The 22,114-nt window shown below is 45.4% G+C and overlaps 1 protein-coding gene across 6 annotated transcripts in view; it reads right to left on the bottom strand.

Annotated features, from left to right (window-relative positions):
• hspg2 (heparan sulfate proteoglycan 2) overlaps positions 1 to 22,114 on the bottom strand; it is a 429,897-nt gene that overhangs the window by 175,679 nt on the left and 232,104 nt on the right. For all 6 annotated transcript variants that reach the window (XM_052039638.1, XM_052039640.1, XM_052039643.1 and 3 more), the window contains exons 32-37: positions 20,895 to 21,035; positions 19,638 to 19,832; positions 6,433 to 6,525; positions 3,921 to 4,004; positions 3,007 to 3,237; positions 1,516 to 1,629 (exon numbers count right to left, since the gene is read on the bottom strand). In XM_052039638.1, the coding sequence (XP_051895598.1) occupies positions 1,516 to 1,629; positions 3,007 to 3,237; positions 3,921 to 4,004; positions 6,433 to 6,525; positions 19,638 to 19,832; positions 20,895 to 21,035 (858 nt within the window). The remainder of the gene's footprint in view (positions 1 to 1,515; positions 1,630 to 3,006; positions 3,238 to 3,920; positions 4,005 to 6,432; positions 6,526 to 19,637; positions 19,833 to 20,894; positions 21,036 to 22,114) is intronic.

Raw genomic sequence — 22,114 nt, 5'->3', positions numbered from 1 at the left:
CCAGCCTTCCTTCAGTGTGATCTTCTGAGGTGACCCGGGACCAGTACCTCTCAACCTATCTTCCCAGATAAACATCTGGGAATGTTTTATCACAAGAGATGCAGCTGTTTGCAAATGTCCACGTTTAAAAAGTGATCTCTTTAAATGAAGTTGATTAAAATGGTCAAAGTATGAATTTTTTTCAGAAGCACATCTGTTTATAAGACATGCTGGGAATGGAGTGCCCCTGAAGTGAGTCCAAACCTTATTTCATGTTCACATTGGTTTTGAACAGTTTGGTATTTTGCAATACAAAATTAACATGAATGCCTTTGCTACATAGTTTCCTTTCTCTTCAAACCCCCAGAGCATGGTATCCAATGTAGTATCCTGAATAGTACATGCAAAACACAGCTGGATTTAATCTTTACAACAGTTTGTTTAACGTGCAGCGATTTGGGCCTGCAATGGAAAGGTTGTGCTCTAAATCACTACCGTGATAAAGTGACACTGTAGATCCACACAAACAAACAGCTGGGAATGATTAACCCTTCACCCACCAAACCTCACAGCCCACAACTGATTTATTCTGCAGCACTTCTACTGCCTAGGTCCCTCCCCCGAGGGGAGTTAGACCAGATACACACCAGAAACTCACATACAGTTAACTGCCAGGGTGAATGGTTCTTTCCTCATTACCCTGAAAATTCTCTATTTTAAAATGCATAAGCTATTCCTCTTTGAAAGTTTTTTTGCTGAATTTACTTCCTCTATTTTGTCAGTAGAGCTCTCAAGATCCTAAAAAAGTTCAGAGGAAGAAAAAGCTCCCTTCTTGTTCTTTACACGTCAATCGAAATCCTTCCCCTTCATTTATTTGACCAGAAATCTTCAGGAATTTGAACAATATTACTGAAATATTATCAGTAAACATCTGGTATCCTTCAACAGCTTGGTGAAATTGTAATTCACTTTACAGCCGGTGAAGATTCCTACATCTGCAATGAGATACCACCACTTCCAACAGGATTCACATACTGACTGGGAACATTACAGGGTGGGACTAAATGCACGAGAATCCTCACGTGTTGAGGACTCACTGCTTTAGCTAGTCAGCTAGAGGGAGTCTACACTCACAACACAGAAAATACTTCGATATGCTTGAAAAATAATTCACTCTAGTCATCAAAACTCGCACTGTAAATGGGCCTCCCACTTTGCAGTCCTTTGCCCAATGGCTGCACAGTAAAACTTAGGCCTGACTAAATGGTTCTTGATTGTCTCTGGAGCTATAATATTCACAGTATGTTGTAAAATAGGCTCCTTGTAGCCCCAGAAGCTTTTAAAAGCACTAACATGCAGAAGATGCTGATTGTGTGACTTCCTTGTACTGCTTCACACCTGATACCTTATTACTACTGGAGATGCCTTGGAAACGTGGGACAGAGATCCCTGGAAATTATTACTAAAGACAGTTTGTTAGTGGGCACTTGATGCTAAATTGCTGACACACATGAAGTGGATTGTGAGACCACGTACCGAGCAAACACCAGTCTCTGGATGGCAGGTGTCTGAGTGCCCGTTACACTCACACTGCTCACAGTGCCCCAGATACAGACCTCCTCCAGTCCTCGTGTAACCAGGTGCACAATCCTAGGGAAGAAAAAAAAGGTGATTCACATGCACTACTTCTTTTCAAACATCTTTCTGGTTGCACTCTATTTTCCCTGAGCAAGAAAGAGACATCAAAAATAGAACTCTGAAATATACTTGCTAACCTACTGTGTGTCAAGAATCCACCTGCAAAACAGGGTCTGGGCCAGAAGTTTCAATACTCTCAATCCCTTGTGCAATCCAATATACAGAAAGTTCTTCATTTCTCGAATCAACTGAGACCTTTTGTGCTCCTGTCAACCCTTTGAAAGAGCTATCAAATTAGCTGCACTTTAGTCAAAAAGCAAAACAAAAATGCAAATGCTAGAGAGCTTAAATAAAAATGAAAATCCTCAGCAAGTTAGGTAACTTCTGTCTTTGAAGGAAGAAACAGAGTCAATATCTTGGTTCAACCTATTAACTCTATTTCCTTCTCCACAGATAGACTAATCTGACTGAATATTTTGAAGAGGTAACAAAGTAGAGAAACAAAGCATGATGGGGGCTGTTGATCCCTCCAGGAAGATTATCCATGCAGGTAGATAATAACAGTACAAGACCTAATTCTCCAGCTTCAGTTAACCTTCTTCCCCTCTGTCTCTTTCCTCTCTCCTCCTGATCTACCCACTTCTTCCCCACATCCTCCCCAGACCCCCATCACCCTGGTTCTTTCCCCTCCTTCACCCACCCCATCCGTCCGCTGCCACCCACACACACCTCCCACTGGTTCCCCTCCCCCCATTGCTCCCACCTGCCCTCCCCACCTCCCTGATTTGGTTCCATGTTCCACCTTCCTCTCCTATCAGATGCCACCATCTGCAGCCTTTTGTTGCCTCCATCTATCACCCCCCATCGTCTGTCGCTGTTCCCACTCTCCCCTCCTCCATCTGTCCATCACCTCCCCTCACCGGGATCCACCCATCTCCTGCAAGCACTTGCTCCAACCCTTCCCCTCACCTCTTTACACAGGCTACCTGCACTCTTATCATGAAGGGTCTCGACCTGAAATATATACCGTCCATTTCCCTCCACAGATGCTGCCTCACCCACTGAGTTCCTCCAGCTGTTTGTTTTATACCTAGTTGGTGATTGACATCCCGAATGGATATATTTCACAAACACAACTTATCCAAGTCACCGTTACAGACTGTAAATGGATCCCTTCACAAGTTATAGTGCCATCCCAAAAATAACCCTCTGATTCCTGCTCTGTTTCTGTCTGTTAATAAAACCTTGATCCCTGCAGGTAGATAATGGCAATGCCACAAGCCCTAACTCTCTGCCAAATCCCGAGGTGCTGCTATCGAAGAGCTGTGCTCCAGTTGCAGTTACAAGTACAGACAAGATTCACGGCCAAAGGGATCAGACTGCAGTCACCTGACAAGACAAGCCATGGTAGCCCATGGGGCAGAGACATTCTTCCACTTCCAGCGCCTGGGCCAGGTTGGTGTAGTGGGGCACCGCGATCTCCATGCTCACGTCGGACAGGCTGGAGGAGATCATGTCAGTCGAGTAGGTGGCGCGGATGAGGACTTCATCCAGGTCAGCGAGGACCATCAGCAGGTGCTCCCTGGTGGCAGGCTGACCATCCGGACGTTTCCAAAATTGCTGAGAGCACAGAAGGAAGTCACAACTGGCACTGGGTTTCTGAGACAGCCTGACCACACCCCCACACAGTCCACCCACACCCACCCCCACCCCATTCATCCCTGAAACTGGACTCACCCCAGTGACCCCCACACCTGGATTCACCCCAGTGACCCACACACAGTCCACCCACCCCCACCCCACCCCATTCACCCCCGAAACTGGACTCACCCCAGTGACCCCCACACCTGGACTCACCCCTTGACCCCCACACCCCATTCACCCCAGTGACCCCCGCACCTGGACTCACCCCGGTGACCCCCATCTGGACTCGACCCAACTACCCCTCTCCTTAATTCCCTGTATCCCTGTAACTTAGCCTCCCTCTTGCATGCCCTTCCATTGCCTTTTGATTCTTTACCTACTCTGCGAGGTAATTTACAGCAGCCCATTAACCTATCAGCCCATGAGTGGGATGTGGGAGGGAGCCGGAGCACCCAGAGGGAACCCATGCAGTGACAGGGAGAACATGCAAACTTCAGACAGACAGCACCCAAGGCCGGATTGAACCTTGGTACCCTGAGCTGTGAGAGAGCAGATCTCACCACTGCACCTCTTGCTACCCAAATCGTTTTCACTTTTCCATTATTTAAGTTTATGACAGTGTAATGTTGAAATTAAGTAATTAAGATGAAAGCCTTTACCTCCTTGAACGTGACCTCAAAGGTCCTGGTCTCTCTTGGCTGCAGCTGGTGAGTGTGGTAGGTGACCAAGGTGATGTCATTACCCTGAAAGAGCAAAGTGAAAACATGTTCACATCCACATTCCACAGATTTCTCTGGCTGCGCATGGAGAAGGTACAATTCCATAAGGATCTAACAAATAAAGGATTGTACAATGGTTCCTTTTACAATTCAAATATAACAGCCAACAATATATCTGGAGAACTGCCTTTAGCAGGGAATGTTCTGCGTCAATTCTCTTCAACACCTCAAGTTGTTTTGAAGAATTGCACCTAATTTATGCACACAGAAAGAACGTGCTTTCAGATTTGAAAGATAACTAGTGCTGAGATTCAGTTAGTGTCTGGAATGTCAGCATTGATTAAAAATGCTCACACCTGGTAGGGAGAGGGGCTAACCGTGCAAATTAGCCAAACTGTGGAATGCCTCACATGCTTGACCAGCTGTCTTGTATGTGCTGGGATAGCCAGGCAGGAGCACTAAGATGGTGCAGATCTAACCACAGGTTGCTGGCATTCGGGACAAACAGCATCACAGCTTAAATACAGCTACAACATTAATGGAAGGAGCTCCTCAATCTTTGCCCAGGGCAGGGAGAGACTACATACGCAGTGGAACAACTGCAGATCCAGAGAACACCTTCTGTGTGCCACTGGTGGAATGAATCTCACCCTCTCCCAGAGCAATGCACTGCTTTGAGACAGAGCAAAATTGCACAGAGCAATTACCCATCTCCACACGCAGTGCATCCTTCCCGGCACCGGGTGTGCTGGGATTCCTTCTCACAGAGGGGGCTGAATCTCTGGAGTTCTCTACCCTGGAGGATTGCAGAGGCTGGATCATTTGTGGGTATATTAAGAGACGGTAGATACATTACTGAAAGATCAGGGAACAAAGGACTATGTGGGACTGCACAAAGTAGTGTTAACTCTGGGGCAGATCAACCATGAATATATTTAATGAAAAACACGATGATGCTGGAGGAACTCAGCAGGCCAGGCAGCATCCGTGGAGAAAAGCAGGCGGTCACCATTTCGGGTCAGGACCCTTCTTCAGGACTGAAGATAGGAAAAGAGGAAGCCTGATATATAGGAGGGAAAAGCAGAGCAGTGATAGGTGGACAAAAGAGGGGAGGCGGGGTGGGCACAGGGTGGTGATAGGTAGATGCAGGTAAGAGATGGTGATGGGCAGGTGCGGGGGAGGAGGGGAGAGCAGATCCACTGGGGTCAAAGGTGAGGAGAGAGAGGGGGAAAAGAGGCTAGGAAAGGGAAGAAGAGAAGAAGCGCGGTGGGGGGGGAGGTGGTTGAGGGAAAGGGGGGGGGAATTACTTACAGTGGGAGAATTCAGTGTTCATGCCGTTAGGCTGCAAGGTTCCAAGACAGAAAATGAGGTGCTGTTCCTCCAGTTTGCGCTTGGAATTCTCCTGGCAGTGGAGGAGGCCGAGGACTGACATGTCAGTGATAGTGTGGGGGGGGGGGGGGGGGGGGGAGTTGAAGTGACTGGCAACGGGGAGATGCAGATCACGGTTACGGACAGAGCGCAGGTGTTCTGCAAAATGGTCACCTAGTCTGCGTTTGGTCTCACCAATGTAGAGGAGGCCACACTTGGAGCACCGAATGCAGTAGATGATGTAAGTTTGCATCTAGATTCCAGCATCTGCAGTCCTTTGTTTCTCATGAATGTATTGAATGGTAGGGCAGGTCTGAGGGGCTAACTGCTGACTCCTGCTCTTATTTTCTAGTGTTGTGTTTTCGTGCTGGGGTGGAAAGGCAGATGAACCATAATTAATTGTCACATATTGTTTCTGGTCTCCCTTCCACATTGTTTCCTTATTTCTATTCTCTGCTCTTTTGTGCTACCTTAAGCAGCCTCATCATTCTTTAAGCCATTGCTCAAGAGCAATGGGAAGCTTGGGATGTGATGCCAGAGCGGCGTGTGATGCAGAGAGCCTCACCAACACCCAGGTTAACCTGTACGTTGTCCCTTACTGTTCCAATGTGGACTAAAGCAGCAAATTAAATGAAAGAATTACAAACAAAAGATCAAATAAATGCAACAGCTATAAAAAAAGATCCAGAAAATGAATGATTTACCAATTACTCCTGAAGCAGCATAGAGCAAAGCCTTATTTTGTTGCAGCTTAGACAGATGCTCAGCTGTTTGCCCAAACAAACCTGCAGAAACTGTCAGGGGAAACAAGTTAAATCATAAGAGACCCATAATCAATGTGTTAGAGGATTGCACCGTCTCAGCTGGGTGATGCCAGAGCTGCTCTCTGGTATTGGGAGCAGTGTGGATGGTCATCTCTCCAGGTAAGGTCAGAACCCATTTCCCTGCTAATGTCAGAACTCCACCTTGTCATTCATGGGAAACTTAATCCATGGTAGAAATCTAAAGTCAGTATTTGTGAACTTTTCCTGAGCATTAACAAACTTGAATGAAGCATGGCAGTTGGAGAACTGCAGTCACGTACAATGATCTGGACATCTGCATCTGGTACTGTGGAACCCCGGAACCCTGAGTCGTAGGAGAGGGTGTATCGAAGCAGTCCTCCGTAGGATGTCACCTGTCCGAAAGAACAGAACCATTACAAGGTTGCTTTGTACCCTTGACACACCAAGATCATTAGCATTGCAAGAGAACACGTATCACTAGTACACCTCTCTGTCAACAATCAGGTGCTATGGTAAATTAGATATCCATAAAAATATTGTAAGCAATTTTATAATTTGCTGAAACTTATACAAGGTGAACTCTGAGCTGTTGATTAGAAATGTATAACTTGCAGATTCAATTTATACTTTTCAGAAACTTGAGTTTACAAAATAACACATTCTCTAGTATTACAAAGCACTGTCCACAACTGGATTAGCACAGGGGCTGGTAAGCAAGTGTGGACTGGATCACACGTCTAGGGAATGGAACACTGAGGGAAAAGGAACTGAAACAATGCGGGAATGCCAGAGGAGATGGGAGCCAGTGCTAATTAACAGCTGCTGCCACTGGCTGAGGCTGTTCCTTGATCCGGTGTTTGGAGATGGAATTGGAAGCATGCCAGATAAGCATCCTTATCTGTGGGACGTTTTAACAAACTTCCTGACATTTCAAGCCAACAACCAAAGAATATTTATAGAGAGGAAGATACTAATAGTGGTACACTACAGGCTGGCATCAGCAATCGTAAGTTGCCATCACATTATAATACTGTCAGTAAAGTGAATAGCGGTGAAATATGGAGAATCACAATGAGCTATGTACACCAGTAGTAACTCAGTATAGAGAAACATTCATGATTGTGCTCTGTGGTTTCATCTCCATGAAACCTCTTGCTGTTGAATATCAGTGTACATTAGTCTGTAGGCCAGAGCTATCTTCTCTTTGGAACTTTGTGAGATCATTAACAAAACCATCTTACTTTCTCATGATGCGATGGAATCACCTGACCGAAGCCCATCACTGGTTTTGGTTGACAACTTCATCTAAACAAGTAAACTTTGAGTTACACCACTTCAACCACTCAAGTCTGCAAGGAATATCTCCACCCCCCTCTGATCAGTGTTAATGTGCATCGTTTCAATGTGCTTTTTATCTCTTTAATAGCAGAAGACTCCAAATCAGACAAAAACTATTCCCAGTTCCATTTTGTTGCCTGATGTCCACAGCATGGAAAGAAGCCATTTAGCCCAACCAGTCTTCAGCAATGGTTCTCTCCTGCTCCACCTACCTCCTCCCAGCCAACCACCAGCAAGTCCCCACTATCTCCAGCTTTTCACTAATGAGCCTCACGTGTTTGACCAAGTTGCCATCCTTGGGTATGATAAGCAGCAGCCAGTCTGGTTTTGCCTCAACAAGCAGTCTAATTTTAAAAACCCAGAAAGAGGGGATGGATGGGACAAGACATTTTGAGTCATTTTAGTATAAAAGGTCTAGTAGGACACTGATGAGATTGGATCAGCTGCGCTGTACACTCACTGGATTGACTTCAGTTGGAGCAGGCTTAAAATGTGTGACTGACAGATTAGGCTAACATCTGCACAGTCTCAATGGAAGAGGAACATGTTCCTAATTAACTTCCCAAATCATGGCTTCAGATCAACACTGTTCTGCTGTTCACGAACGACTAACTTTTGAGTGAGCTCTAAACCTGAAAATCTGGGTAACTTAGCCAATTGTGAAGGAACAGAACTCGATGGCTGCTCTGATCCTTTGACCAGTGCTGTGCCTCAGGTGTGAAAGCCAGAGGACTTTGACACATTCTCTCCCCCGCCCCCAGCACAGAAGATAATCCAACCAGTGGATCTCCCTTTAAAAAAATAATCCAACCAGTGAATCTCAGATATGTATGCAAAGTCACTATTCATGATAAAGTAGAAGCAGACACATCGCTCGTACCAGTTGGAACTCTAGGTGTGCAAAAAAAGGCTTTCTAATTCACTACTGAAAATACTGGTTACCTTGTTGCCCAGGTACTGGTGAGGTAGTCGCCAATAGAAATTGTTTTCAGGCAGGAGGCTGAAGCCCTTGTAAAGCAGAGCATACTGGGACAGGGAAAGAGGAAGAGACAAGATGAAGAGAGAAAGTTTACACAGAGCAGCAGTCAAAGCCATGGTCAGCAAAAGGCTCCAAAACTTCGTCCCTAGGATTTCTTGAAGCAGAGTCTTCCCCGCACCCGCCCCCCGCCCCCCCGCCCCCCCAGAAGCTTCCCCTCATTTCCTGCTGATAAATTGAGCACAGATGTATTTTTAACAGGAAATTTTTTAACAAGAGAGCTGGGCCTAGTTTCAAAAATTAAACTGTTATTGTGCATCAGAGGTATTGCATTTATATATACATGGTTAAGCATAAAAAACGAAAACAAGCAAGAGAATTACTTAATGGTGAGTTCACAGATTTGACGAAAGTTTATCACCCTGGAATGTTGGCTGTTTTTCTCTCCACAGAGATTTCTGGCCTCATGACCATTTCCATCTCTTCCCCTTGTATCATTAGGATGGTTTGCCACTTCATCTCCCTTTGCATGACCAGCTGAGTGCAGGCCATACACAGAAACCAATTTACGTCCCTGACAGAGTGTAATCCTAGCTACTAATGGGTGTAAACTGCCAGAGTTTCCATGTGCCCGAGATGGAATGCATATCCAACTAGCACAAGTCTGAAGAGTTTAAGCTGCACATTGGGAAGACCTGACCCCAGTGAAGGGACGACTTTATTCTACAAATAATGGCTTTAAGAATCCAGGTGCAATCAGGTTACTGGATGAAAAATAAGATATAAACCATTTTTTAAATGGAATGTTGAAGGATTAAAGATAGAAAATATCTTTTCCAAATGAAGACCACCCCGGTAACATGGCTATTTCCCCATTTCGTCCTCCATTTCCACTCACTCTGCAACTTCTCAGAATTCTGCAATCCAGGCCACGACTTGTTCTGCTGCCAACACTAACCTGAGGAGGTTACATCCCTGCTAGTCTGTGTGATGATTAGAAATCAGAAGAGCCAATAGATTCATAGGGTCATATAGCACGGAGATAGGCCCTTCAGCCTGACACACCCATGCTAACCAAGATGCCTATCCGAGCTAGTCCCATTTGCCTGCATTTGGCCCATATCCCTTGAAACCTTTTCTAATAGAGTGGAGCATGATGGCTAATTCCAATAAAAGGTGTAAATGATTACCCTGCTGCTTTTTTGGGCATTAGGGATAGAAACTTGAAACAAGATCCAACTGATTGTTCCAACCGCAGGAATCTGTTACAAAGGTGGCAAATGTTACAGGCCTTCAAAGTCTGGCAGGGATCTGGCAGGATCCCTCCCTGTGGAGGGTAGTTAACTTCAAGTGGAAGGGAAGCGAATTGATGAAAATAGTTTTTGCAGGCCTTGGGGTTAGTCAGGCTCTGAACAGGGGGCTAGGTTGTTTCAGTGATGTGTTTTCAACCAGGGTTATGGAAATCCAATTAAGTTCCTTGGCTCTTTTCTTTTTCTTGCTGAAAATCTTTGAGACCAGCATCCAATTAATTACACTCCAATAAAATGTAAATATCCTGCTCATCAGACTAACATTGGCTTTTAATACACACAAAGGGCCTTGCTTACATCCGGTGTTGCTATGGCAACCAACAGAACTAGTGACCAACAACATCAGCCCACCAATTGGAGGACTCATCAGGTTAGGGTCGACACACCCAACAACCAACATTACTTCCGATGGAAGGTCAGGAAACAGGGACAGGCTGACCTTCTGTGTTCGGATCCTTTAACAGCCAAGGAGTACAACTGTCCCCTGTCCAGGGCGTCTCCCCAGCTAATAGCAACTGTCCTCAATAGCTTACAAATGATGTGGGGTGGCATATCAAATCCAAACACACACCTCAGAACCAATCACAGCAAAACCACACAAAATATTAGTTGTGACAAAAACTACAACAAAAAATGCTTAAGAGTAGGGGACATGGTTCCATGCTAAAACCACATGCAGAATGGGTCACATTGCATTACTGCACACAAACATGTTGCTTTGTTGATTATTCTTAACACCTTGGGCCAGTGGATATGGTGGTTCATGCGCTGCTGAACAGGAGTCTGGCCCACAGGTTTGGAATTTCTAATTCAACAGGCAGCTTACTGATTCACAGGGAAATACTGGAAATGTGACACAACCTGGGAATATTCAGCAGGTTCGTGAGAAAATTAACACTAACATTTTATTTCAATGAACTTCAGTCAAGCTAAAATATTAACACTCTTTCTCTCTCCACTGCTGCTGCCCAACCTGCTGTGTATTTCCAGCATTTTCTATCATTAACATATCAGTAAACATCATCGTCATGCAGAAAGTCATAGAGATTCTAGAACATTCCACGCAGCTAACCACAGCTACCTTCTCCTGCCTTGGGCCCCACAAAGAGGAAGAAATAAGATTTGTTGATTCCTGATCTTGTAGAGAGGGGATCTTAGAGATGCTTTTCATCTGTATGGAAAATCAACAACTTAGAACAGAACTTAGTTTAAATGGAATGCAAATCTTTGCATCCAAACTGAGAATAATACAACCATAATTTTCTTTGCATCAGGGCCCTGGTCACAGAATGTTTCATCCGGTCTTCCCCCTTACCCAAATGGGCACAGACAGTGACACAAAAAATCCTGCAGATGCTGGAATCTGGAGCAATACACAAACAATGCTGGAGGAACTTAGCAGGTCAGGCAGTATCCATGGAGGGAAATAAATAGCCCACATTTTGGGCCAAGACCCTTCATCAGGGCACAGACAGTGTGCGGGCCAGAACAGTGAAGGGGCACCCTCAGTGTGATGAGGGAGGCCTCACCCAGCATGATGGTACTCTACAGCTGTGCCCCTTCCACTTCAGCTACATGCTGCAGACTGACCACCGCAAACGGTGAACAGCTCAACTCAGAGCCTATCCCTGTCCGAATGCCCTTTACATGTTGTAACTGTATCTGCCTCCATCACCTCCTCTGGCCGCCTCCTATGTTCCAGTGAGAATGAACTCAACCTATCCAATCTCTCCTTACAACTACAGCCCTCCATTCCAGGCAACATCCTGGTGAATCTCTTCTGCGCTCTCTCTATTGATACCACATGCTTCCTGTAAAGTAGTGCCCAGAACTGTACACAGTGCTCCACATGTGGTCCAACCAATATTTTGTACAATGGTAACATGACATCCCAGGGGATGACAGAACCCGAGGCCATTCAGAAACAGCTTCTTCCCCTCCGCCATCAGATTTCTGAACAGTCCATGAACCTATGCACACACCTCTTTATTCCCCTTTTGTACTACTTATTTTTGTAACTTATAGTAATTTTTATGTCTTTATGTCTTTGCACTTGTACTGCTGGCGCAAAACAGTAAATTTCACAACATATGTCAGTGATAATAAACCCGATTCTGATCCTACACTATTCTCTCCCTCGCCCTGCAGATTTCCTCTTTTTTTAGTATTTATCCAAGTTCCTTTTAGAAAGTTAACATGGAGTCCGCTGCCACCTTTCAGGCAGAGTGTTCATGATCAAAGTGACCTGCGGCCTAAAAAATACTCACCCAAATCCGCTTCTTACCCCTTAGCATTACATTCCAGTCTACTGGTGGTGGAAACAACTTCTCCACGATCACTCTGTCACGATGTTCAATAGTCTTCACACAATCCCAGCCCGCCTCCCATCCAGTCCAAGCCTCGGACACTGAGCTTCCGGCAGACCAATGAATCATACTTCCATTCTCAAGGGTGCAACACCTCGATGGTTAAAGGGAGCTCTCCACTTCATCTTCAGCACCCACCTGAAGTAACCTGGTAAATAACTCATGCAACAACCAATATGCTGGAGGAACTCAGTGGGTCAAGCAGTATCTGCAGGGGAGGGGGAAGGGAATTGTCAATATTTGGACATGAAACATTGACAATTCCTTTCCCCCCACAGATGCTGCTCGACTCTGACTTCCTCCAGCAGATAGTTTGTTGCTCCAGATTCCAGCATCTGCGGTCTCTTGGGTCTCCTGTTAAATAACTCTATTAGCCCTGTCATTTGACAACCCGAGTGTAAAGAGCTGGAGAGGATTTTCAGTCTATGGATGTGCAAGGCAGCACCTTCAACATGTTGAATGAGACAAAAACTTGTACAGTTCAATAATTGGCTAAAATTGTGTGCGGGGAAGGGAATTACTGTTATACTTAGTTTAATTTGAACATGAATCAAACTTCTATATTTGAACACTCTGAACTGTGGTCACCAACAGGGAACATTAAATCTCTTGGGCCTTTTTTTTAATATAAGGCACAGAGTCACACAGCACAGAAACAGGTCCTTTGGCCCACCATGTCCACGCTGACCAGCTAACAATACTAATCCCATCTCCCAGCACTTGACTCATAGCCTTCTGTGCCATGGAGATTCATGTGCTCATCTAAATACAACTTAAATGTTGTGAGAGTAGCTACCTCCCCTAACCACTCAGGCAGCGGGCCAAACATCCTGTGGGTGAAAACTATTGTTCCTCAATTCCCCCATAAAACTCCTGCACCTTACCATAAACCCATGCCCTCCGGTCACAGGGAACTGTTTCTAACTATCCACCCCGTCTATGCCCTTCATAATTCTGAAAACCTCAAGTCTTTACTGCTCCAGGGAAAACAAATGCAGCCTAAAACCTGAAACACTCCCATTTGTGCTTAATGTTGAACAAGGAGTGGAGGAGCAATTGAATAATTCTTCTACCCGTGGGACCCAAAAGCTGGGATTGTCTGAAACTGCCCCAACGTCATAGAATCAGGGGTCGTACAGCACGAAAACAGGCCCTTTGGCCTAACCGGTCCATGCCAACCAAGATTCCCATCTGAGCGAGTCCCATTTGCCTGCACTTAGCCCATATCTCTTTAAACCTTTCCTATCCATGTACCTGTCCAAGTACCTATTAAATATTGTTAATGTACCCGCCTCTACCACTTCCTCTGGCAGCTCGTTCTATATATGCATCACCCTCTGGGTGAAAAGTTTGCCCTTAGGTTCCCATTAAATCTCTCCCCTCTCACCTTAAACCTGTGCCCTCTAGTTCTTGGTTCCCCAACCCTGGGGAAAAGACTGTGTGCACTGACCCTATCTATGCCCCTCATGATTTTATACACCTCTATAAGATCACCCCTCAGTCTCCGACTCTCCAGTGAAAAAAGTCTCAATCTGCTCAACCTCTCTCCAGCACTACACTGGATTTCTCTGCAACTGCCACAGTGCGACACAGGATTATATGTGAAATACTTCCTCATTTCCCTCCACCTCAAATTCATTTCTGTGGTCACCTGATGGCTCCCGCAGGGCTAGGGTCTGGCAATGATGTGCCAATCTAATTGAGGCACCATGTGGTCTGTTTGCCACCAGGCCATTTTACAATGCCAGATATACTAATATCCGAGGCTGCGCTTCACCACTCATCAACAGTACTTTTAATGGAAAATATCTCACCATCATACCCTGCAAACTACTGCATTGTTTTGAGCATTTTGTTCCTCCCGCAACCCTATGAATGCAAGGACTTTCCTGAAAGGGACGATGATGTTTGGCATGATGCAAGATTTCCGTACCTTCTTGTGGTGGGCAGGATGAGAAAGTAGAGATGGAGGAAGAGAAGAACGTGAAGAGACAGTTCTCGAGGAGGAAGAGGAGGACATGGAATGAGATGATTTTTTGCGAGAGGCAGAGGTAGCAGGAGGTCCAACAGGTCCAGCTGATGCCAGTCGAGATGAGGGATGTGATGACTGGGACAGATTCCTGCCACCGGACCAGACAGGACTGTGTGGTTTGCGTGACTGCTCAGCCGCAAAGCCGCTGATAATTGCCCATATTTCATCATCTATACGCTTCTGCTCTTCCATATCAGGCACAGACTACAAGGGAGTGAAGGGACAAGTCATCCATAAAAGCTTCTGTGTAACAAAGCATTGACCCTGCAGTTTATCATGACACGCTTAACAAACAACACATAAAATCACCACATAGGCAATAGTGAACAAGTATGCAGTTTGTTCACAAGTGTCTACATTTTTTCTTTTGTTAAGTAAAACTCTGACAATCCAGTACCTTGGGACTCCCATTGATACCCAACACACTTTTGATTTGCTTCTTTCTTTGGATGTTACATCATGGAATAATAAATATTCCAGCGAACCTGGCGAATGTAAAAGGAAAGTGGGGACGGGGCCGTGGTAAGTTTACAGAGTGTGTAGAAATCAGGGCCCTGTGGGGGGTTTTAAAAGAAGCCTGGGAGGCAGACCCAGGTGAGCCTGGAGCTGAACCACAGGGTATTTCAAACAGCTGGATCATGGATTCCTTGAGCTTTACTGTATTTATTCACAATTGTGTGTTCAGAATCACACCATTCCTCACTGCTGCAGTCAAAGGATATCCACTGGGGGCAAAAAGCTCAATTTATTTCAAGTATTAAACCATGTGTTCAGGGCAAAAATAATGTCTAAAAAAAAGCCCATGCTAAGACAGATTTCCCAGGTGAAAGCAGTGAGTGCAATGACGTGCGTCAGAGTGGGTGAATGCTTGTCCACAACCCATGATTAGTGTGTGGGATACATGGTTCACCAAATCCTGGAGAAATTAATACCAGATCGTCATTAACATACCGGCTGATGTAATTCACATGCTCCATTTACAGCTCATGCTGAATGTTAGCTCACACCATCTTACACAGTGAACTGAACACACAGTTTCCTTGCTTTTCCCACACTTCTGTAGAGTATTAAAAAGAACCATGACAATTCAGTTTTGAAAATAACAAATAATCTGATTAGACTGATGGGGCTGAGGTTGTTAAGATTTCCTTTATACATTGCTTGCTCTACGTGCAGTCAGTAAGAACCAAGCCTCACATTGCCTCATGCAGTTTGGCTGCTACCTTTGAAGACCGTTTAGCCCTAGAGCGCGATGAAGAGGAGCCCAAGAGTTCCCAGATGGCTGCATCCTTTCTCAGCTGCTCCTCAGTTAGAGATGGGTCCTTCTATTAAATGCAATTCTGCATGTTACTCAGTACCTACAAAACCATCCTTCTGCTCCACAAGTTTCTCAAGAGTTAAAATCAACATCACCACAAATGTATGCATTCACCAACTGCAACGTTAGCAAACTAAGTTTCGCCTCGATGAGCGGTTTGTGGTCAGCCAGGATGAGAAGGTTGAATCACAGCTCAACAACACAGCGGTTTTCATTTAATGTGATCCATCACATATACACTTTCAAAGCATGCTGAATATTAATAGACACAACAGACAATGCTTTTGTAAATTTCAGCTTCAGACTCTGTAAGATCAGGACCTCCAGATTTGTAATAGGAAGGAACAAACAAAATTATCATTACCTTTCCAAATATAATTAAAAATGACTGATGATCTAGAATCAGTAAAACTCTTAATAATCACGTGCTAGGTGGACACTAATTTCCTTGCTACGTTGGTTTTCCTCATTTTTCTCCTTTAGCCTTCGGTCACTGTTCCTAATAGCTTTTGTGCCCGAGTCTCAAAATAAGATTCCTTGAAGAATCTGGACACTTTGCGACATTAAAATGCCATACAAGGGCCAGCTATCATGATTTAACTGTGTTGGTTGAGAGATACCAGGATCCTGTTCCCAAGCATCAGAAAAAGTCTAAGAGTTGCTTGGGAACAATGTGCAAATGAATCAGGTTTTGGTATTGTGCACAAAGCAACCTTCTCAGAACAGTAGGTGATATAACTGAGTTATCAGGCAATATTTTTATGTTTGGAAACAATACTCAAGCTTGCTCCAGTTATATCCACATGTTGATTTATTTTACATCCAAGCTTCCGACTGGCCAGGAAGGTTCACTGAGCTCCCAAGTTATTCCAGCCGGCAAGGTGATCAGTGGACAATATGAGCTGGAAGTGAAGAGGAAGGAAGGCAAGCTACAACATTTTAAGCTTAAACTAAATAAGGAATACAATTAGGAGACGGGCAGATGAGAATACAGTTAAAGTGTAAAAATGGAAAGCAGAGAATACGGTCAAAAAATAGAACAGGAAGAAAGAAAAAGAGATTGAAGGGTTTATTTCAATTGGTCACAAGTGAGCTGGGCAGCAAGAGTTAAACATTGCCGAGATCTATCATTAAATTGTCAATTGGTCCTCATAATAGAAACTTCTAATTGTACAGTACTACCTTTATCCACCTCTTGCCCTGCTTGTGAAAAAGTGGGCTTGCTCTTTGGTGAAAATGTAAATTAAAAGACATCTCCTTTTCCTTTTGCTAGGTGTCCAAGTGTTTCTGACAATCACTCCGACTTGCCGTGCAGTCATTGGCAAGTATTCATTGGCAGTACCAGATCTTTGCCCTGTGCTTGGCCACAGTAGAATGTCATACACCACATCCTCACGAACGCACCCAAGACCCTGTGCGTTGGCCACTCCATTACACGTTCAGATACAATTCCACTTCAATGATTTTCCAAAAACAAGACATTTTTACTACTGAAGTCAACCGTGCAAAGGCAAACTCAAATAAGCAGAGCCATCAAGTCACAGAGAGAAGGCGTCACTCTACCTTGTGCCCACGTCTAATGCGGGCAAAGAATTCCTCGCGCTGAAAAAAGGGAATGAATAACAGTGAGAAGTAGACTGTACAGTTTGACCAGTATTTCACAGAGGATTCATGGTACTAGACCAAAGTGTAGTGCAAGGAACCACCAGCCTGCCTTTATCTATTGTCTTTCACACTCTCAGGGTGCATCAGATCCCTTCATGGCCAACAAGGCACTCCTGAGGTCCGGTCACTATTGAAATGTAGGAATTGCTACTGCCAATTTGCACCCAGCAAAAGCTCAGAAACAGCAACCTTACAATGACCAGATAATGTAAAAGAACTACAGATGTCTGGTAATAGACAGCAGGTGAGGCAGCATCTAGGGAGAGAGAAACAGAATTAACATTTCAGGTTGATGCAACTCTGTTTCTTTATCCCCAGTTGCTGCTTGACCTGCTAAGATTTTCCAGTACTTTGTGCTTTTATTTTATACCAGGTAAACTGATTTAGTCAAGCTAATTAAGCATTTCACCAGGATGCCAGAGATAATGCACTGGGATCCTGAGAGAATAGAGAGGGTCTTGGTTGAGGGTCTCAGTTGGAAGGCAGCATTGCAACCAAAAGCTTCAATTTTTGTGCTTGTGTCTCTGGAATGATACTTGAACCCACAATCTCCTGTTTCCAATGCCTACCTTGGGTACATTAGCATGCCTTTTAACTAATGAATAGTTCAGTAACTCATTGGTGTGGCCGAATTGGCGAATACAAGACCAATCTGCTGAGGAGCAGATCATATTATTTTAATTATCTTGTTGTGAGAATTGTTTTGTGGACAATTCTAATTTTATCTAATTAACCAAGGCCTTATCTCAAAATACTGGTGCAGTTCCCACATTTGTTGTTCTAGCTTAATCCAAAGCAGTAGATCTATCGGACTATCAGTGTGCAGACAGTGACTAGCTTGCTTCGAAAGAACATGAGTTAACTTCCTATCTATATGTGCAATGTTCAGTCCAGTGATATTAACAGAATATATCACAGATGGAATCTAACCTTTAAACTTTGGAATTTGGCAATGTGAACTGAATATGGACCAAATTTTTCAGTGAGTCCAAGAATTCAAGTCTAAGTTTCAAGGTATCAGCTTCCTTTAGAATTGCTGAATTAAAATGTAAAGAACAAACTTACACTGGGATATGGGATTACTCTCACCTGAACTCACTGGTTCATGTAGACAGATGGTCTACTTTGTATGTTGTACTGCATTTTATTCAGCTGCAAGAACTGATGCAGTGAGACAGTGCTCTTCTCCTTTGGAGCGTGCACTACTATCCTGTAATAAAGACTGTGTGCTCTGTTAGATATATCGGTTCAAATAATATTCACAAGTATTCACATATTGTTGAATTATAAACATTAGACTAATGGCCTTAGGCTGATGGAAAAGTACAACAGTAACAGTCGTGGGATGGGGTTTGCCAGAGTGGTGTTCAAGCAGCTGTGAACCTTGTTAAATGGGAATTCCAGAAGTACAATTCTCAGCTCCATTTGTAGTTCACCACAGACACCCTCACTTCCCAGAGGCCAGGAACCGTTGACGCCCGAGATTTCACCACAGACACCCTCACTTCCCAGAGGCCAGGAACCGTTGACGCCCGAGATTTCACCACAGACACCCTCACTTCCCAGAGGCCAGGAACCGTTGACGCCCGAGATTTCACCACAGACACCCTCACTTCCCAGAGGCCAGGAACCGTTGACGCCCGAGATTTCACCACAGACACCCTCACTTCCCAGAGGCCAGGAACCGTTGACGCCCGAGATTTCACCACAGACACCCTCACTTCCCAGAGGCCAGGAATCGTTGATGCCCGAGATTTTTCCAGTGATCCTTCTGAGCCAGCAAAGCAGGTGTAATTCCCCCACGGCTCTGAAGGAAGCCCTCGGCCTCCAACCACAGCCCGATCGTGGACCTCAATCTTCACCATTCTAAATGGCAGTGCACACCCTCAAATGTCCATAGCTACAGCCCCTCACCGGCCCCTCCCCTATACCGTCCCGGCCCCTCCCCTTTACTGACCCCGTCCCTCACTGCTCCCACTCCTCCCCTCATCAGTCCCGTCCCGTCCTCACACCGCCCTGTCCCCTCCCCTCACTGGCCCTGCCCCTGCCCCCGCCCCCTCCCCTCAGTCCCTGTCCCCTCCCATCACCACCCCATCCTCACCCTTCTCCTCACTGGCCCTGCCCCCACCCCCTTCCCACACCGTCCCTGTCCTCTCCTCTCCCCATCCCCTGCACCGTCCCCTCCCCCCACTGCCAGACAGCCTGAGATACATGTTACTAAAGCCCTGGTGAACACCTCGCCAGGAATTTCACACTGAACCCTTGTTTCACTGTGATCACACACAGTCAGTCAGGAATCACGGTACAGACAGCTGGCAAATCAATACTGTAGTCTAACAGTGGTGGGAAAATCACTCCTTAATCGATGCAACATACACATTCAACCACCTCCACCATGAGTACCTTTGAAGTTGTGAGCAGCACCTCATAGATTGCCTGTTGTTTAAACCTTTAAACCTTCCTGTCCAATGGACAGTGGGTGTAGTTCGGTGGCCGTACCTTGTCCCCTTGAAATGCTTCTGGAAGCTGCCAGTAGTAGGACTCCTGGGTATACTGGCCAAAGCGCCCGAAGGAGAGCTGTGGCTGGCCCTCTCTCACCGTCACCGTGAATCCGGAGGTGATGTGTGTCGTGCGCTGGCGACTCACCAAGGAGAAATTCTGGAAGTTATTTGGTGGAACAAATGGACTGGCAACCTGCAGAAGTTGACAGAATGACAACAATTAACAGATTGACAGGTGACGATAGGTGACCAGATCCGTCAGCCAGTAAGTCATTCACCCTGTGAGTGATACTTCAAAGGCAGAACACGTAACTCTTGCCTCTTCAACATGTTTCACTTTCTAGCCTTTCAATTTATCTTAGCTTCGCCAGATGCAGGAGTGAGTTAGCATCAACATGTTGAACCAGATGACCAGGGGCTAGGGGAGTGGGAAAAGAATAGTTCAGAATATCCATTGAAGATTCTGATTCCCCGCTGGGAATATTTAATGTATGTGATCAGTAAAGTCGGGTTTACACAAAGAAGTAACTGCACCCATCCAGAACTGTCAGAATCTGCAGCAAAGTCCATTGGGGAGCTGGAAGCTACCTTTGTGCCAGAAACATAGAACAAAATGTTTCTCTTTCTGAATGTGACAATAACGTTCTTCTTCAGGCGGTATCGGATATTCTTTGATTTGAAGTTTCAAGCCTGCCTGAGGGGTGTGCTATTCGTCCTTAACCTCAGTGATGTGCAAGGTGGGTACCCGTTTGGAGTTTGACTGAAGACAATTCCAGCTCAACGCGGCATCAAGTCAAGCACTGGATTCCAGATCCTTACAGCCTAAAGCACTCAACTCCCATCATGTACTGTCGATCTTTATCCTTCCAGATTCTTTCTCTTTGCGCTTGTCCGGAATCACTTACACATGGAACTTGCATGTGATCTGTCAATGGAGGCCTGGTCTCTACTGCACAGATGTAGGGTTTGCTGGAGGTGTGTGACCATTTACAAAGGGAAAGTGACTATTTGGAAGAAGTGAAGTTGTAAACTATAAAGAAGTATTAACCACATCAATGTTGCACATGCCCAGGACCCCAATCTGACACCAGTTACATAGATGGCAAACTTAACGGGAATTGAGCGGTTATGGTTGCCACAGGAGTCCTGGGCACAGCACGGTGAGGCAAGTGCATTTCTCCTGTGGCTGATGTTAATTTCCTAAAGGTTCAGCATCTTCAGGTAACTTCTTTTCATGGACTGAACATCAACGTACCAGCTTCCTGTAGTATGAGGAGCTGCTGCACTGCTGGGTCACCCCCATACAGAAACAAGGCAGGCATCCCTCTCTGTTGTCTGCACTCAGGAAGAAGTAACCACGTTTGCAAGTGTCACAAGTCTGGCCTTCCACGTTAGGCTGCAATGAGAAACAAATGACACGTCAACAAGCTGAATGTGAACTTCAGTCAGATTTAATGCTAATACTAAAGTTGAGTGGTGTGAATGGCTATGTATTTTGAGGTTCCTATCTAGTGGTGACGGCACCTGAACCAGATAGATTATTCTCAGGAAGGATAATCTATCACCATTTTGTTGACGGCCTAGTCAGGCATGAGAGCAATCTATGGGAGGAGTGGAGAGATGTGCAGATCCTGTCAGTAGCCCTGAAGTGTCCCAGGACGGTGCCCAGATTTTGACCATAGCTTTTCGTGGCTCAAATTCTCATTGGGGGGTTAGTGTAGATAGTCACCACAGTCGGCACGGATGAGGAGGGCTGAAAGGGTTCGTTTCTGTGCTGTATGATTCCGTGAGACTCATCTGTGCTTCAGTGTCACTCTGAGAGTACTCCACTTTGGAATGTGCTCGAGGAGCCCACTTGTTTGTACCATCTGCTGCACCAGATGGTGCAGGGTGGTCAACTGGCTGTGAGGTGGTACACTGCTGAGCTAGCACTGAAAACCTAAAATTCAAGTCATTTTCATAGCCCCTTGTGTTAATTTCCTCTCCTGCCCTTTACTGCTGAAGTGGTTCTCCTATAGACCAACAGAAGTAGTTGTTATTCATGTGTGAACCGGAACGTGTTTATGCAGGGTATTTCACCCTCATACACCACATTTCCTTATGACAAAGGAGCCCTTGAGTCCATCCACGTTTACAGAACAATCCAATTCTCTCACTAATTTGCCCTGTAATGTACTCTTCCTACATTCCCATCAACGCCAACCCCCTCCCCCCCACCCCACCCCCATTCTACCACTCACTAACACAGTGGGGGAAATTTACACTAGCCAATTAACCTACCAAGTTGTACACCTTTAAGATGTGGGAGGAAACGACTCATACGGTCACTGGGAGAATGTGCAAACTTCACTCAGACAGCATGAGAGGTCTGGATTGATCCAGGGTCAGGGGTGCTGTGAAGCAGCGGTACTACCTGCTGCAGTGCACAATGGTGTTGGTGGGTAGGGAGCTGCAGGATTCAGACCCAGCAATGAT

This window comes from Pristis pectinata, chromosome 26 (assembly GCF_009764475.1).
Source record: "Pristis pectinata isolate sPriPec2 chromosome 26, sPriPec2.1.pri, whole genome shotgun sequence".
NCBI lineage: Eukaryota > Metazoa > Chordata > Chondrichthyes > Rhinopristiformes > Pristidae > Pristis > Pristis pectinata.
The sequence above is the reverse complement of the archived record's forward strand: the minus strand, read 5'-3'. Positions and strand labels throughout refer to the sequence as shown.